The following is an 18,891-nucleotide window of genomic DNA, read 5'->3' as shown; positions in this document are numbered from 1 at the left end:
ACCCTCGGCTCAGGTTGTCACGATCTTGTCTCTGAAGCCAGACACAAATATGCGTGCCTTGTTGACAAGTCAAGTCAAACATTAATAGATCCTCTCTATAGGCCTCATAAAACATGACAGGTTGATGCCCTCCTTAGACTCGCATCTAACAAAACACCGTTGAATACAATTTGGGTGTATAAAAGAACCCTTAAAACTGCGCAATTAGGAAGAACTTATTGATGAGTTTGACGCAAATGAACCAAGTGCAAACCAGGCACTAGTCGATCCTGGTTTTACCATGATAGAGATGTATCCAAGTGAAACATGTATATGGAGCAAGTAGCAGAATCACTAGATTACAAGATATTTGTAACCGCTAGATTAAAGTTAGGATATAAGTACCTCCAGACAGTATGTTCCTCAAGCAGATATGAAAACAAAACTAAATGTAAAGTGTGTGGCCATACATGTGGCTATTTTACCATGACTAAATCCTCATTTGAAATAGAACAACTTTTGAGACAATTGAAAGCACACTGTGTGTGAAATAGCTGTACTTCATCTCTGTGTGAATAATAAACATATGAATTAGCATCCACTTTTTTTGCACTCAATAACTATATCAGTTCTCACATGTAGAACCAAATATGCAATGTGTGATCCTCCCACACGTAAATGTGAATAATAAAGTGAAGTGAGAACATACCCTCCCACACGCCTATTCACGCATTTGTGAATAAATTTACCCTCTATGTATAGAACTAAATGGAAAATATGAAATGAAATGCTAGCTGTAACTTTACATTTTGCCATATCGTAGCAGGGTCATTCTTACATTACATACATAAACCTACTCTGTAATCCTTTTGCTACCGCTCACAGGATGATGTGGGGTGCAATAAAGTAACACACTCACTCACTCGTCTACAGCTGTACAATAGTCGAGATAACAGCCACCACTAAGGACCAGAATGACTATTTCCTGTATAAGAACAAAATTTCTCCTCACCATCCACCCAACACACACACACACACACACACACACACACACACACACACACACACACACACACACACACACACACACACACACACACACACACACACACACACACACACACACTATAGGCTAACATGCCCCACCGAGACGTATAATAAACTCAGTTGAAGAAAGAGACACACACAAAAAATATTCATGTTGTTTTATAAAAATTGGAGGCAATATCCGAGAAAGCGTCGCTGGTGGTGGTGGTGGTGTGGTGAGTGGTGTGGTGGTGGTGGTGGTGGTGGTGGTGATGTGGTGGTGGTGGTGGTGGTGTGGTGGTGGTGGTGGTGTGGTGGTGTGGTGGTGGTGGTGTGGTGGTGGTGTGAGGTGGTGGTGGTGAGTGGTAGAGGCAGTAGGACAACCATCACATTGGCAACTCACTCGTCCCCATCCTTGTGTGTGTGTGTGTGTGTGTGTGTGTGTGTGTGTGTGTGTGTGTGTGTGAAGGACATGGAGGATAGTAGCTGGTTCCTGACGATGACCTTAAGACACTCCTGACGATACTGCTACTGAAGGGGACATTTGGACATGCCACCCACCTTCAGGATTCAAGATAGTGAAACGGCCTGCTTGGGTTCGATTTTAGTCGGTTTTTTGCTTCGTCGGTTTCAGTCGGGTGTTGTAGGTTTTAGTCGGTTTTGCTTGTGATTTTAGACGTCTTTTGTGGGGGGTTATTCGTTTGTTTTTATAGGGGGACATCAGGTGGTATTTAGGTCGTTTTTATCATTGAGCGAGAGAGGAGAGAGAGAGAGAGAGATTTGTTAAGATGCGTCCTCCACTCATCCCGTCTCTCTCTTCATATGGATTTCCAATGCTTGTGATGGTAATATTAATTTCTGTCGGTCTCAGTCTAAAAAGACAACCATTTTTTTATATGTTTGGCCCCGATGTTGTGGGTGGCCGAGGTGTGTGAGAAAGGGGAGTGGGGCGGGAGAGCTGTGGGTGGCAGGAGAGTTGTGGGTGGCGAGGAGTTGTGGGCAGGAGAGTTGTGGGTGGCCGAGAGTTGTGGATGGCCGAGAGTTGTGGTGGCAGGAAAGTTGTGGGTGGCGTGAGAGAGGGTGGTGGGAAAGTTAGGGGTGGCAGGAGAGTTGTGGGTGGAGAGTTGGGGGTGGCCGGAGAGTTGTGGGTGGCAGGAGAGTTGTGGGTGGCCGGAGGAGTTGTGGGTGGCGGAGAGCTGTGGGCAGGAAAGTTGTGGGGGCGGTGGCAGGAGAGTTGTGGGAAGCGTGGATGGAGAGTTGTGTGGGCACGGAGAGTTGTGGGTGGCCGGAGAGTTGTGGGTGGCAGGAGAGTTGTGGGTGGCAGGGAGAGCTGTGGGTGGCAGGAGGAGTTGGGGGGTGCAGGAGAGTTGTGGGTGGCAGGAGAGTTGGTGGGGCAGGAGAGCTGTGGGGTGGCCGGAGAGTTGTGGGGCTGAGAGTTGTGGGTGGCGAAAGTTGTGGGTGCAGGAGAGTTGTGGGTGGCCGGAGTTGTGGGTGGCCGGAGAGCTGGTGGGGCAGGAGTTGTGGGTGGGCAGGAGAGTTGTGGGGTGGCCGGAGAGGTGTGGGTGGCAGGAGGGGTACGGAGAGTTGTGGGTGGCAGGAGAGCTGTGGGTGGCCGGAGAGTTGTGGGTGGCTGGAGAGTTGTGGGTGGCAGAGAGTTGTGGGGTGGCCGGAGAGTTGTGGGTGGCCGGAGAGTTGTGGGGCGGAGAGTTGTGGGTGGCCGGAGAGTTGTGGTGGCCGGAGAGTTGTGGGTGGCTGGAGAGTTGTGGGTGGCAGGAGAGTTGTGGAAGTTGTGGCAGGGGAGAGTGTGCCATGTGGCAGGAGAGCGGTGGCTGGAGAGCGTGGTCGGAGAGTTGTGGGTGGCTGGAGAGTTGTGGTGGCGGGGGCGAGAGTGGGGGGCAGAGAGGGTGCCGAGAGTTGTGGGTGGCCGGGAGAGTTGTGGGTGGCAGGAGAGTTGTGGGTGGCCGGAGAGTTGTGGGTGGCAGGAGAGTTGAGACTGGGGTGGCAGGAGAGTTGTGGGTGGCAGGAGCCAGGGGTGGCCGGAGAGCTGTGGGTGGCCGGAGAGTTGTGGGTGGCTGGAGAGTGTGGTGGCCGGAGAGTTGTGGGTGGCGGAGCAGGGGAGCAGGAGAGCTGGGTGGCTGAGAGCTGGGTGGCCGGAGAGTTGGGGCAGGAGAGTTGTGGGTGGCAGGAGAGTTGTGGGTGGCCGAGAGTTGCAGGTGGCCGGAGAGTTGTGTGGGGTGCAGGAGAGTTGTGGGGTGGCCGGAGAGCTGGGGTGGCAGGAGAGTTGTGGGTGGCAAGAGAGTTGTGGGTGGCGGAGAGCTGGTGGCCGGAGAGTTGTGGGTGGCAGGAGCTGTGGGTGGCGGAGAGTTGTGGGTGGGTGGCAGGAGAGTTGTGGGTGGCAGGAGAGTTGAGGGTGGGTGGAGAGCTTGTGGGTGTGGCAGGAGAGTTGTGGGTGGTAGGAGAGTTGGGGTGTGGGCAGGAGAGTTGTGGGTGGCCGGAGAGTTGTGGGTGGCCGGAGAGTTGGGGGTGGCCGAGAGTTGGGGGTGGCTGGAGAGTTGTGGGTAGGAGAGCGTGTGGGGGTGGGGAGAGAGTTGTGGGTGGCCGGAGAGTTGTGGGTATGGAGAGTTGTGGGGTGTGGCAGGAGAGTTGGGTGGCAGGAGAGCTGTGGTTGTGTGGTTGGGGGAGTGAGGGGGGGTGAGGTTATAAGTGCTGGATGTTGTGAATATTAAATACAACAGCAATAATTATAGTTTGTTATAGTTATATTTCTTGTCCACACACACACACAACACACACACACACACACACACACACACACACACACACACACACAAGTGGTATAAAACAATGGATCGTTCTGGTGTCTATTGAGGATTGTGATGGAACCTGTTATTTCCTTGCCTCACATGTCTGTCTGTCTGTGTGTCTCGTTCTGTCTGTCTGTCTGTCTGTCTGTCTGGATCGCAGGGGTTAATTTTTCTGGTATAAATAACCTCAAATAAAACTTACTTACCTGTATGAGTCTGAAGGAGGCTAATTAACCTGGACCCACTGAGAGAATAATTAATGGTAGTATAATTAGAGTATGATAATTATATACTCTTTATGTAATGGGTATAATTGATATAATGGTGTAGATCATTAACCTGGAAAATAATTATATATACAGGTATTTATTTGTTATGGAATAGAAGGGTTATTATTACTAGCTTGTTGTCATCGTCATCATCATCATTGGTTAGGTTAGGTTAGGTTAGTTAGGTTGTTAGTTAGTTAGGTTAGTTAGGTAGTTGGGGGGTGGGGAATTCTGATGATGCTTTGAGATTAATGGACTCAAACTGCACCATCTAAACACCAATATATTATTACAGGTGGTTTATGCCTCTAATGTATTGTGTGTTTTCGACTTCATTCTCCCCCACCTTACCCCACCTCGTTACTCATGGAGGGGACGAGGGGGGGGGGTGGTGATTGTGTTTTTTTAGTTGTGGAAGTAATTAAGTTTTTCGGTGAGGGGATAAATTGTGTGAGAGAGAGAGAGAGAGAATCGTTGTTTTAGTTCGTGTTTTTTTTTCTCTTCCTCCCCTCCCTCTCCTCCTCTCCCTCTCCCTCCAAACAGTATCTCTCCTCTTCCTTTCTCCCTCATCCTCCTCCCATCCTCCACAGCCATGCCTTAATAGTGCTGTTGACAGAATATCCATTTAATCCATATCTGTCTTCATTTCTCCCCCAATATCCAGATCCTTTATCCTCATATCCGACGCCGGAAACCAGATTGTGGTGCGAATACTCAAGCGAATTAGCCAGCGTGGGGGAGAGGGGGAGGAGGGGGAGGGGGGGAAGGATGGTGCGTGCTGCTCAAGTCAGTCGTCACGTCAAGGTTCCAGCTCCTGTGACTAAGCGACCGCGTCTCTTTGGATGTCAACAAACGTCTGGAGAAATACCCGACTCGGAGACTAAACGACCCACCGCGTCTTATCCAATGTCAACAAACCTAAGGGAGAAAAAAAAGAGTTATACCGTGGTTCTTTTGTTTTACTTGTGTGTGTGTGTGTGTTTGTTTGTTTGTTTAGATCACGTACCTGCAGATGTAAACAGAAGACTTTAAAATGAACCTTGGACATCTCTTCTTATATATGGTTAAGTTAGGTGATGTTACGTTAGGTTTGGTTAGGTTAGGTTAGGTTAGGTTAGGTGATGTTACGTTAGGTTTGGTTAGGTTAGGTTATGATATTCGACACTACTTCTTTTCTTTATCACCTTTTGTATTTTCTTCCATTTTCACATTTTCTTTTCGACTGTCGTATCTACATCATTATTCTTCCTTCTTGTCACCCACACTACTATCCTTCTTCGTCTTGTTTTTGTCTTTTCCCATCATCATTCCTTGTTTTTCTTCTCTCCATTTATTATCGTTTTTTGTTTTCATTACCATTTTTCTTTTTCCCCTTTTCATCATTCTTTTTCGGTTTTATCTTCATTCTTATTAATTCCTCTTCTTCTTCTTCTTGTCATTCGTAATTTTGCTGTTTTTTCTGTCATCACCATTCTTCCTTTATCATCTTCACTATCATTCTCATTTTCTTCACATCACCTTCTTCTCCTTCATTATCGTCTCCATTACCGTCTCTATTATCATTCTCCCCTTCTTCTATATCTCCCCCACCATCATTCTCCTCTCTCTCTCTCTCTTTCTCTTTCGTTATCCTCGTCTCTGGGCCAATTGCATTATCGGGATCTTTTGAGGAGCCAACTATCGCTTCCTTTACGCTGCTTCCCGATCACCGATAGCGGGCGTGAGGAGGGGGGCTTTGAGTCCTACCGATGTAACCCAAGTATTCGTGTGGGTTTGTGTGGGTTCGTGTGGGTTTGTGTGGGTTCGTGTGGGTTTGTGTGGGTTCATTAATGGGTTTGTGTGTGGGTTCGTGTGGGTTTGTGTGGGTTCGTGTGGGTTTGTGTGGGTTCCGTGTGGGTTCGTGTGGGTTTGTGTGGGTTCCTGTGGTTCCTGTGTGGGTTTGTGTGTGGGTTCCTGTGGGTTTGTGTGGGTTCGTGTGGGTTCTCTCGTGGGTAATATTGGTAGACTGTGCTACTTAGGGGTGCTAGTTGCTTATGCTTGTTCTGATTGTTTAAAATACTGATTGGGGTTCTGATTGGTACGTGTCTTTTAATCCGAGTGTTAGGGAGACTGAGAACTTACTTTCTGAGTGTTTGACGGCTGATTAGGGCTCTGATTGGTATGTGTCTCTTAATCTGAGTGTTAGGGGGACTGAAGTCTTGTTTGAGTGTTAGGATTTTCTGATTGTGTCGTGGTGTGTGTCTGTGTCGTGTTTATCTTAATGTAATGTTCTAGTTTCTCTCATCCTTGCCAATCAGATCTTGTTTGGTTACCTCTGTGTTTGAAACCCAAATTGGAGTGTTTATTGATTGTCTTGTGTTTATTTCAGTTATAATTATATCTGATTGTCTTTCCCTCGTTCCTGATTGTCTTTCCCTTGTTCCTGATTGTCTTTCCCTCGTTCCTGATTGTCTTTCCCTCGTTCCTGATCGTCTTTCCCTCGTTCCTGATTGTCTTTCCCTCGTTCCTGATTGTCTTTCCCTCGTTCCTGAGTGTCTTTCCCTCGTTCCTGATTGTCTTTCCCTCGTTCCTGATTGTCTTTGAGCCACTACATAAACCTCAGCACTTATAAGGAAGAAATGACACCAGGGGAAACGTATTAGATCTTATTTCTTCTCCTCGTCTCCACTTATTAGCAAAGTTCTCTCATAAACCCACTTAAATTACTTCAATTCCGGTTTATCGTCTTTAATTCCGGTTTATCGTCTTTAATTCCGGTTTATCGTCTTTAATTCCGGTTTAGCATCTTTAATTCCGGTTTATAGTCTTTAATTCCGGTTTATCGTCTTTAATTTCGGTTTAGCGTCTTTAATTCCGGTTTAGCGTCTTTACTTTTAAGTTTAATTCTTTTGGATAAAGTTTCTCGGCGTAAGATTCCAGTGTATGTGACCCGGTTATAATTTGTTTAAGAATTTGAGAATGGAATTGACGCGGCAGATGAAGAAAAGTTATTTGATGAGTTCTTAGTGGAAATAAATATGATGTAATATTTGATATATTGTTTTGTTTTTTGCTTTTGAATGAAGTAAAGAAGTTTTGTTGGTAATTACTTTCTTTTTGGGGGGTAAATGAGGGGAAATTACATGTTATTAATTGCATTTTTTGTAGTCATCTTCTTATAGGGAGTTACAGAAATGAACGAAATTACAGGAATGAACGAAACTATACGAACGATTTTTTTTAAGGGGATGGGGGTGGGGGGAATTTGACATTGTAAAATTAAAGTTGTCTCTAATTAGATCTAACAGAATTAGAGCGAAAAAGAAAGGTACCGTGAAAGTTTTGTAAGTGGGTCTTTGTATTTTTGTGAGAGTGTGAAAGAGAATTGGGTGAAAGTTTTGTGATTATGACAAGACAAAAGTTAGGTTTAATTATATTAGAAGAGATGGGATTTTAAGGTATTATTTTTTTGTACCTGTATTTTTACCTGTACTTATTAATATACCTGTATTTGTGTCTGTACCAGGTTTTGTATTTGTAATTATATCTGCACTTAAATTTGTACTTATACTTGTATCTGTACTAATTAATTTACCTGTACTTGTGCCTAAACCTGTATCAACACTTATACTTGTACTATACCTGTACCCGTACTTGTAACTACAGCAGTACGTTCACCTCAAAATTAATCAATCGTCAAATTAAAACTACCAATCATATTATATATAATTTTAGAAGCAGGAGCCAGATTCCTCCTCGACTTACAGCAATATTACAGAAAAAGGTTAAAAAAAAAATTTGAAATTCCTGTGACTGTAACAATGATCTTTTATTCTGAATTAATTAAATGGCGTGATTGAATGTGATTGAATATTGACTTTAATTACTGAACTTTTTGTAATTGGATTTTTTTCTCTGTGTATTTTTATTTAGGGCGTAGGTTAGGATAGGTTAGGTTAGGTTAGGTTAGGTTAGGTTAGGTTAGGAGTATATTTTGTTGTTTGTAAAGAAAGGAAATTTTATGAGACTTGTGATGGGAAAAATAATCGAAATGAAAATTGAGGAAACGAAATGAAAAAAGTCTCACGGTATTTGAGTGTCACTAACTTAACGCCAGTGCAGGAGAACGGCTCGCCAGAGTGGACGAAAGAGAGTAAATTCATTCCTCCAGAGACGAAATGGATTAAAAAAAAAAAGACGAGAATAAAATAAGAATCGTCGTTACAAGAGATGAAGGAAAGAGCGTCTTGTGTGATCGTCCGCTGACTGGTGTAATTGAAGAGTTGAGAAGCGTTGGGCTGAGAGTGGAAGAGGAAGAGGACTTGGAGATGGCGCTTTAATCCCCTTCTTCCTCCTCCTCTTCATTCTTCTCTTCTTCTTGTTCCACCTCTTCTTCTTGTTCCTCCTCATTTTTTTCTTCCCCTCTTCTTCCTTCTTTTCCTATTCTTCTTTTTCTTCTCTACCTATTCTTCCTCCTCCCCTTCCTCCTCCTCTTCCTCTTGCTTGGAGGTGTGAGGAGCCGCTGGGTGTGAAGTGTGGGTTGGAAGTGTGTTGTGTTGGAGGTTGGACTGTTGGGGGGTGTTGGAGGGGTGGTGGAGGTGTTCTCTCATTTTCATTCGTTTTATCTCTCTCTCTCTCTCTCTCTCTCTCTCTCTCTCCAAAAAAAAAAAAGCATAATTTATTCCATTCCATTTACAACATCGTCTAAGAACAGAAGCGAGATAAAACGTTCCTACTCAAATGGGGGAGTGAAGGGGTAGGGGGTGTGGAGGAGGGGGGTGGAGAGGGAGGGGGTGGTTGGGAAGGATGTCCACTTTGCAAGTCAGATAGTGAAGGTCGTCTTTGAGTAATAGGATTTATTTCCTTATTGATGTGGACTAAACGACTACTGGAGTAAATTGAGACGATTTTTTTATTTTTTATTTTTTTTTCATTGTTTTTGTTGTTGTTTGTGGATGATTTTGTTTTTATTTTCTTAGGAGGCGATGAAGGATAGGCAGACACATATATTAGGATATTGTAGAGACAGAGAGACAAATAGACAGACAGACATTACAGACATTGAGACAGACAGACAGGAGGGATAGAGAGAGAGAAGAAAGAAGGAAAATGACAAACACACACACACACACACAAACACACACCCACACACAAACACACACACACACACACACACACACACACACCCAATAGGCCTACTCTACCCCCCTGACGATCTATGAAAAACCTAAGAGGATGAACTACTTGGCGATGGTCTCCCGATTCTATACTTGATCCTTGTCTGCCACTTGACGCCACTGACCCTCACCCCACACACGATGTTATTGGTTATTGATGTTGGTGTTATTGATGTTGTTGATGTTGATGTTATTGATGTTGGTGTTATTGATGTTGTTGATGTTGATGTTATTGATGTTGGTGTTATTGATGTTGTTGATGTTATTGATGTTGGTGTTATTGATGTTGTTGATGTTGATGTTATTGATGTTGGTGTTGTTGATGTTATTGGTTATTGATGTTGGTGTTATTGATGTTGTTGATGTTGATGTTATTGATGTTGTTGATGTTGGTGTTATTGATGTTGATGTTATTGGTGTTATTGATTTTGATGTTATTGTTATTGGTATTTGTTGATGTTATTGATGTTATTACTGCTCTTCAATAACTAAGACCTTATTGATGTTATAATGCATGAACACTTCAACAGCTTAGATCTATAAACACCCAACCTAAACAACATATAAAAATGATACTCTTAACAAGCTTTCAGTGAGGTAACGTGACAACAGACCTAGCCTGACCTGACCTAACCTGACCTGACCTAACCTGACCTCACCTAACCTGACCTCACCTAATCCACTCCGTATAATTCCTTCTCCACGGTGCGGCAGTCAGAAAAATTATTGATCTTATTACTTCTAGCTTCATTCTACGCGTCATGGCTCTCAATACTCTCACGTTTTCTCTTAAATCTAAGTGTAAATTGGTTTAAAGTGGTATAAAGTGGTGTGGAAAAGTGTAAAGTACGATATAACATGGAAATAAGCATCGAAAACAAGATAAACACACACACTCACACACACACGCAAACACACACACACACACACGCGCGCGCGTCTGAAGTTATTTATTTACTCTCTGCACCTCGGGGACGCTAAGGAGGAACTGACCAATAGCGTGCCAGGGATTCCGCGCGCATTCCGGGAGTTACTAGAGGGTAGAAAGCGCGGGAAACGACAGCCAGTCAGAATTCTCGTAACTCTCTCACTCCCCTTGGTGTTATTAACTGTTCGCTGAGGGACAGGAAGCATTCACTAGCTCACCTAACAAAGAACACGAGGGGCTATTTTCCGATAAGGCCATCATGGAAAGAATCTCTGCCCCTACCTACCAACTGGGGGAGAGAAGAGAGAGGAGGGAAAAAAATACCATAGATGCCTCAGATGACTCGAAACACTGGTAGAAGAAAAGGGAAAAAATTAACTGGCTTTTGTGACTGATTTTTTTTTCTTCATTTTTTCATGTAAAAATTCGCCACAAGGGATTTTTTTTCCTTTTATCGGGGGGAAATATAATTGGGTGTTGGGCCCTACATATTGGCATATTGATTTGTGTGGTATAAGAGGGGATGTCTGGGTGAGACGTCTAACAGTTGGCCAACTTTGTGTGTTACTTAAGTCATCACATTAAGTTCCTCCTTATGTTAGTTATTGATTTAATGTTGAGATGGTGGTTCTCTTCTCTTCTCTTCTCTTCTCTTCTCTTCTCTTCTCTTCTCTTCTCTTCTCTTCTCTTCTCTTCTCTTGGTATGATGGCTTTCCTTCCGAGAGTAAGAAAAAAATGAAATGTTTAAGAACGAGAAATTAAGAGGAACATAGAAGAGGGGAAAGAGGAGGAGGAGGAGGAAGAAGAAGAAGATTTTTAAAGGGTTTATTTGGAGGAGAGAGAGAAAGAAATTGGAATGGATGAATTAAGATTGATTGAACGAAAGATAGAAAGATAGAAATAAATTGAAAGTGAGAGAAGATAGGTTATATATTATTGAGAGAAAGATGGAGAGAAAAAGTAGGTGAGATACTGAGAGAGATAGAGAAGGTAGGTGATACATTGAGAGAGAGAGAGAGAGAGGAGGGTGTCATGGCGATAAGAATCAGTGACGTAGAAGAACGAAAAGATAATTACAGAGGGAACCAATGAAGTAGAAGAGGAAGATAAGCACGGATAACGATGACTCAGTCCAAAAGACTTGTCGGAAAGTCCAGGAAAGTCTAAAAACGTCCAACTGTGTGATTGGTTGGAAGTTCAGGATGGCCAAGTCCAAGAGTGTGTGTGTGTGTGTGTGTGTGTGTGTGTGTGTGTGTGTGTGTGTGTGTGGGGAAGTGTAGAAAGACTTAAGTCCGAAATTTTGTTGGAAAGTCCTGTAATATTCGGTGTGGTTTGGTTAGGTTAGGGAATATTCTGGTTAGATTAGACTGAGTTTACGGAATATTTTGGTTAGATTAGACTAAGTTAGGGGATATTTTGGTTAGATTAGACTAAGTTAGGGGATATTTTGGTTAGATTAGACTAAGTTAGGGGATATTTTGGTTAGATTAGACTAAGTTAGGGGATATTTTGGTTAGATTAGACTAAGTTAGGGGATATTTTAGTTAGATTAACGGGATATTTGTGATTAGACGTTGATATTTGGATTAGACTATGGGATATTTTGAATTAGACTATTGAATTTGGTTAGATAACTATTGGATATTTTAGTTAGATTAAGAAATATTTGATACCCCGAGAATATTTTTTAGTTATATAAATATTTAATTAATCTCTTGAGCGAAGGTGAGTGAGTGACAGCTGCATCTTACCTGTGGCCTCCTAATTAAACAGGTGAAGATTACGTCAGTCCGCGGGGATATTAAGGTTTCCCCATCATACCGCCACATCTCGTGTTTTATGATGTGAAAATATAATAAAAAAAAGTATGTTTCTATTGCGTTGTTTAGTACCTTTCTTAACTGACTTACTGATTGTTTATTTTCGTTTGTTTACAGGTTAACTGATTGACTGACTGGCTGACTGGCTAATCTATTGACTGATTGACCCACTGGATGACTGACCGACTGATTGAAATATTTATCCCATTCGCCTCAACATATATTCTGAATTATCTAACAACTTTTACCGTACTTTTATACTTTGACCAGTTGAAAATATTAATATTAACCTCAGCTACTTTGATCAATATTTACCGTAATATTTTGGTCATTCTCGCCTCACTTCCGGATACCATAACACTGTCTCTTCAGCTGACGGGAACTTGCATATATTATACCATATGGACGGAAGATGTCGCTAGACCACTATTACGACCTATAAAATATCACGTTGAGACTGTAATGGTACTTAAACGACGCTTCTGAATTGCTTTTCGACTTTCATCTTGAAATGTAATAGAAGTTTATGTACTGTAAAGCGACAAGGGGAAGGTGTGGTGGAATTAATGTGGGGGGGTAGAGGTGTTATGGAGGTCCTGGCACAGTATTTGTTGGAGGTAGGTGGAGGAGGAGGTTCTTGGAGGCCAGGTTTTGAGTCTTCTGGTACTTTTTGGAGGAAGCGAGGAGAATGGTTCTTGGAGGTCGACTTTTGGACCTCTCATGATAGTAGAGGGAGAGGTTGCTGATGTTTTTGGAGGTTGACCTCATATTTCCTCTCTCACACCCTCTCTGCACACTTTACCACCTCACACCTCCCTCTCATACCTCCCTCGCGCCCTCTCCTTACACCCTCTTTCTCACCCTCCCCATCACACCATTCTTCCTACCCTCCCCCATGTCCCTTTCATCCTCTCAAACCCTCCCACTCACATCCTTCCCCTCTCCCTTTCCCTCTCCCACACTTCCCCTTACACCCTCCCCTCCTTCTCTCCCTGTAATAGCCTCCCTTCCTTCCTGTTTCCTTGACACTTACCGTCTACCTCTCTCCCTCTTTCGCTCCCCCTCCTCTCCTCCTCTTTCTCTTCCTCCTTATGTGCCCCCCCTCCTCCCCTCTTCCCTACCACCCATCCCTCCCAAACCTCCTCCTCCTCCTCCTCCTCCTAGGTCTCTTAATCCCGGCCATCAAGAAAGTTGGGAGGAAATTTCTTCTGGCTGGCGACGATGGATCAACCTTAATGGCCTGTGTAGACTCTTGACCTGTATGTATGTATGTATGTATGTATGCATGTATGTATGTATGTATGATACGTGTATGCCCTGTCTGTATAAACATTTGTATTTTTATAAGTTTACTGCCAGTATTCGTGTGTATGCAAATCCCAGCCTGGCATCTATTTCTGCCCGGCGCTGGAGCCTGACCCAGAATATTTACAGCAGATTAGGACAATGTTGTAGCTGGAGAGGAAAAAAAAATATAGAATTACCTGAATATTAGACACCTTTGTTTATTTTCACATGATTATTATCTACTTGGAGGAATTGGGTTTGGTTTGGTTAGGTTAGGTTAGATTAGGTTAAGTTAGGTTTCGGGTATTAATCATCACTATGAAATAAATTAATGGGTGCCTATTCTTCAGGTGATCCAAAATAAACACACCTGAACTATTTATTATTATCACAGATCGAGTAACAGAAAGAGATAGACCCCCGGAGATGAGACCCAGAGATAGACCCCCGGAGATGAGACCCGGAGATGAGACCCAGAGATGAGACCCAGAGGCAATCAGTCCTCTTGTGTGTAAGGCAGAGCGCTAACTGTGGTGTGGTGAGAAGGGAAAAAAGTTGAATTATTGGGAGTTTCTCAGAGTTTAAGTGTGACCACCTCTTCCTTCTCTCCTCCTCCTCCTCTCCCTTGCCTCTTCTTGTCCTTCGTTCTCTCCTCGTTCTTTGCTCCTTCTTCCATTCTTCCTCTTCCTCCTCGTATGTTTCTTCTTGTTCTTCGTCCACCTCGTCTCCTCCTTCTCTTCCCTTGCTATTTCTTCCTCCTCCTCCTCCTCCTACCCCCCTCTCTTCCCTACCCCTCCTCTTCCTCCCCCTCCTCCTCCTCCTCCTCCTCCCCCTCCTCCACCCCCCCCCCCCCCTCCTCCTCCCTACCCCTCCTCCTCCTCCCCTCCTCTCCTACCCCTCCTCCTCCCTACCCCCCTCCTCCTCCTACCCCCTCCTCCTCCCCTACCCCCTCCTCCTCCTCCTGGTAGTAAGAGTAAAGTGAAATGTAAGCGTTTGTTTTTAACGAATGAATCAGGCAACTTTTGAATGTCTGGTAGGAGTAAGTGAGGGTAACAAGGTATGGGGTGGGAGGATGTGAGGTGGGTGAGATATGTCTTGACTACAATGGAAGTGATTTTTCTTGTTTTTCTTCTGCATTTTTAGGGAGTGTATTTATTAAGTTCGGGGAATATTGTTGAGTTTGTGGAGTTTCCAGAACAGGACAGACAGACACAGACACAGAGACAGAGACAGACACAGAGACAGACACAGACACAGACACAGAGACAGAGACAGACACCCAACTCCAAAGTTTATTCTGAACCATGTATGTGTGAAGCACCACCGCCAGTTTACATACAGACTTTCTGACTGTTGATTGGCTGTCAAGTTAGGAAATCAGAGCACGAGATGTCCTGAACTAAGACACTGGGAGAGGGGTGAGGGGGATGGTGATTGACTCAGCATCGTGTTTGTCTATGAAAGAAAATTTACCTGGGGAGATACATTGTTGTTTGGAGTTAATTGAATACAGGTGACAGGTGTGTGTGTGTGTGTGTGAGTGTGTGTGTGTGTGTGTGTGTGTGTGTGTGTGTGTGTGTGTGTGTGTGTGTGTGTGTCTGTGTGTGTGTGTGTGTGTGTGTGTATATATGTATAATAATAATAATAATAATTAACGGGTTTATTGAAAAAGCTTGTGAGGCTGAAAATATACAGTTACATATTTGGGAATGGGTTACGATTTACAAATAATATACAAGTAACATAAGTGACACAAATAGGACATATAATAACTAGATGGGGGAAAAGCTCAAACTACAGTGTATTTCAACATAGTGACAATGTAAGAGCAGTGTTTACTGAGTGAATACACTGATTTATTACAAGTTATTGATAATCTTTACAATGGTTGGGACTGGGCTGTTCTTATAGCGATCAGTTCGTGCACGTATGGGCTGGATGCGGTTGTGGTGTCGAACAGCAATTCTCGGACAAGGGATCTCAGGTGGTAGTAGAGCCGGTGTCGGGGATGGTGTGGCTTCACCAAATTGCAGATGAGGTCGTGGTGATGGTCAGTGAGAGTCGAAAGGGTCAGTGTGTTGAGCGCTTCTTGATATGTGGAATAGGAGGGAGAATAATCTTGCATGCCCTCTTTTTGCCTTTTTCTCGCGTTTACGTTGTGTGTGTGTGTGTGTGTGTGTGTGTGTGTGTTAGTGTGTTAATGCATAAATTGTTGTTGGGTTTTGTTGATAAAGTAAAATTCGTTCCATTTGAGAACTTAATATTAGATGCATTTGTCATATATAAATATTAAGATAACCTGAATATTAGACACCCTAGTTTATTATACCTGTTGATTAGAAACACCCTTATGTTTACCTAACCTACCCCCCCCCACACAGGTAACGTAAGGTGTTAAGCTATCAGGTGCAATAAACTTAGGTTCCAACCCTTCATGAGAACAAAGTAGATATTAAACTATTACAATAATTAAACAAACAAACAAATAAATACAACAAAATCGACAAATAACTATAAATACACCAATAAATTAGTAAAGATAAGGAAATGATTTATTGTGTTTGTTTATAAATTTCAAGGTGTTATGGGTAATTTGACTGTTTGGTGATAATTCATTTGATCCTAAATTGCTGTCATGTTGTTGTTTGAGTGTTGTTTTTTGGGTGTTGGGTTGTTTGGGTGTTGGGGTTGTTTGGGTGTTGGGTTGTTTGGTGTTGGGTTGTTTGGGTGTTGGGTTGTTTGGTGTTGGGTTGTTTGGGTGTTGGTTGTTTGGGTGTTGGGTTGTTTGGGTGTTGGGTTGTTGGGTGTTGGTTGTTTGGTGTTGGGTTGTTTTGGTGTTGGGTGTTGGGTTGTTTGGGTGTTGGGTTGTTGGTTGTTGGTGTTGGGTGTTGTTGTTGGGTTGTTTGGGTTGTTGGGTTGTTTGGGTGTTGGGTTTGTTTTGTTGGGTTGTTTGGGTGTTGGGTTGTTTGGGTGTTGGGTTGTTTGGGTGTTGGGTTGTTTGGTGTTGGTTGTTTGGTGTGATTGTTTGGTGTTGGTGTTTGGTGTTGAAATAGTGGTTATGTTATATGTATGGTTCGTGTTGTTGATTGTTGAACAGGGGACACCTTACCTTACATTACCCTCCTCATTACCTACCTATACCTTACCTTACCCTATCCTGCACCCTACCCTACATTCCCTACCTTACCTGTCTACCTTACCACCTACCTCATTACCTACCCTACCCTACACACCTACCTACATTACCCTACCTTACCCTATCACACACCTACCTACCCTACACCTACCTTACCTACTACCCTACCCCTACCTTACCCTACCTACACCCTACCCCTACCTCCTACCCCTACATTACCCTACCCATTACCCCACCCTACATACCTTCCCTACCTACACCCTACCTCCCTACCCTACCCCTACTTACCACCCTCACCCCTACCTTACCTACACCTTCCCCTGCCCTCCCCTACCTACCTACCTTACCCTACCTACCTTCCCCTACCCTACCATTTACCCTACCCTACCTACCCTACCCCTACACTACCTACCTTACCTAACCTCACCACCTCCTACCCCTACCCTACATTGCCCTACCCTTACCCTACCTACCTATCTTTACAACCCTGCCCTACCCCTACCCTACCCCTACACCACCCTACATTACCCTACATTACCCCTACCCACACATTACCTACCCCTACATTTACCCTACATACCCCTACTTACCCTACATTACCCTACCCTACCCTACCCTGCCCTGCATGCCTGCCTGCCCTGCACCACCACGTTGCCTGCCCACCACGTTGCCCTGCCTTGCCCCTGCCCACCCTGCCCTGCCCTGCGTTATCCAGCCCTACCTGCCTGTTGCCCTGCCACACGTTACCCCTGCCCTGCACGTTGCCCTGCAACCTCACCCTGCCCTGCAGCCCCTACCTGCCCTCTGTAACCTGCCCCTACCCTACATTACCCCTGCCCTACACTCACCCCTGCCCTACCCCTACTACCCTACCCTACCTGCCCCACCACTACCCTGCATTACCCCTACCCCTGCACTGCAACCCCACTTACCCCTACTCCCTACCACACATCTCACCCTACCTGCCCAACCCTGCCCCTACATTACCCTACTAACCCTACCTTACCCCCTACCCTACATTACCCCTGCCCTGCCCTGCCCTGCCTGCCTACCCTGCCTGCCCTGCCTACATTTGCCTACATTACCCTGCCTTCACCCCTCACCCTGCCTACCCCTGCCACCATTGCCCAGCCCTACCCAACACACACACCTTACCCCTACCCTCTGCCCCTACTGTACCCTACATTGCCTGGTGCCCTGCCCTACCCTGCCTGCCCCTGCCTTCCCTACCCTGCCCACCCCTGCCCTGCCTCTGCCCCTGCCTACAGCCACTCACCCCTACCCTGCCTTCTCTTACCCACCCTGCCTACATTCACCCCTGTGCCCCTGCCCTGCCCTGCCTTACCCTGCATGCCCTACCCCTCACCCTCGTTGCCCTGCCCTCTCTTCTCTTACCGCTGCCTGCCCACATCCCTACCCCGCCCCCCTTGCCTGCCCTGCACTGCAGCCACCTGCCCTGCCCACCTTGCCCTGCCTGCCCTGCCCCTGCCCTGCCTCCCTGCCTGTCTGCCACCATGCCCTGCCTACCCTGCAACCCTCACCACTGCCCTGCCCTGCCCACCCTGCCCTCACCCTACCCTCTTGCCCCTCTTCCCTGCCTATGCCCCATCCCTACCTCCTGCCTACCTGTCTGCCCTCTCTTACCCACCCCAGCCCACCCCTGCCCCCTCTCTTACCCTGCCCTACCCAGCCCCTTACTCTTACCTACCCTCTTACCCCACCCTGACCCTGCCCTGCCCTACCCTGCCTGCCCTGCCTGTCCTGCCCACACTGCCCTGCCCACCTGCTGTGCCCTGCCACACCCCTTTCTCCTCTTCCACCTGCCCTGCCCTGCATGAACCCTGCCTCTGTACCCCACTGCCCTGCCCTGCAGACCTCTTCACCCTGCCCTACCCCTCTCTGCACCCTACATTACCCCTCTTTACCTACCTGCCTGCCCTACCCTACCCCTCCTACCCCCTGCCCTCATTACCCTCTTTACCCTGCCCTCCCTCTGTACCCTGCACCCCTCACCTTGCCCTGCCCTGACCCCTACACGTTCCTACCCCTCAACCTACCCTACCCCTTACCCTGCCCTGCCTGTCCCTGCCTCTTACTCTGTCCCCTGCCTCTTCCTCTCTCTCCCTCTCCTGCCTGCCTGCCCTGCCCTGCCCTGCCTGCTGTCACAGCCTGCCCCTGCCCTGCCTGCCCTGCCTGCCTGCCTGCCCTGCCTCACCCACACACCCACCTGCCCCTGCCCTGCCCCTGCCCTACCCTGCATGCCTGACCCTGCCCTGCCCTGCCCTGCCCTCCCTACCCTGCTGCCCTGCCCACTACCTGCCCTACCACCTCCCTGCCTACCCTGCCCTGCCCTCTGGCCTGCCTACCCCTCCCTACCCTGCCCCTACCTTGCCCTACCCTACTTGTGCCCCTGCCCTGCCCCTGCCCTACCCTGCCTCACCTGCCCTCACCCTGCCCCCTGCCCTCACCTCCCTGCCCTACCTTGC

The 18,891-nt window shown here is 46.0% G+C and overlaps 1 protein-coding gene across 1 annotated transcript; it reads right to left on the bottom strand.

Moving 5' to 3' along the window:
- Positions 1 to 1,877: 1,877 nt before the first annotated feature.
- LOC121857919 (extensin-like) lies at positions 1,878 to 3,352 on the bottom strand (the record flags this gene model as incomplete). Its single annotated transcript, XM_042354194.1, has 1 exon — positions 1,878 to 3,352. A coding segment is annotated over one exon (1,475 nt), but the record flags the coding sequence as incomplete, so codon positions are not given.
- Positions 3,353 to 18,891: the final 15,539 nt, after the last annotated feature.

Source organism: Homarus americanus, unplaced genomic scaffold (genome assembly GCF_018991925.1).
Source record: "Homarus americanus isolate GMGI-L3 unplaced genomic scaffold, GMGI_Hamer_2.0 scaffold8823, whole genome shotgun sequence".
Classification (NCBI taxonomy): domain Eukaryota; kingdom Metazoa; phylum Arthropoda; class Malacostraca; order Decapoda; family Nephropidae; genus Homarus; species Homarus americanus.
The sequence above is the reverse complement of the archived record's forward strand: the minus strand, read 5'-3'. Positions and strand labels throughout refer to the sequence as shown.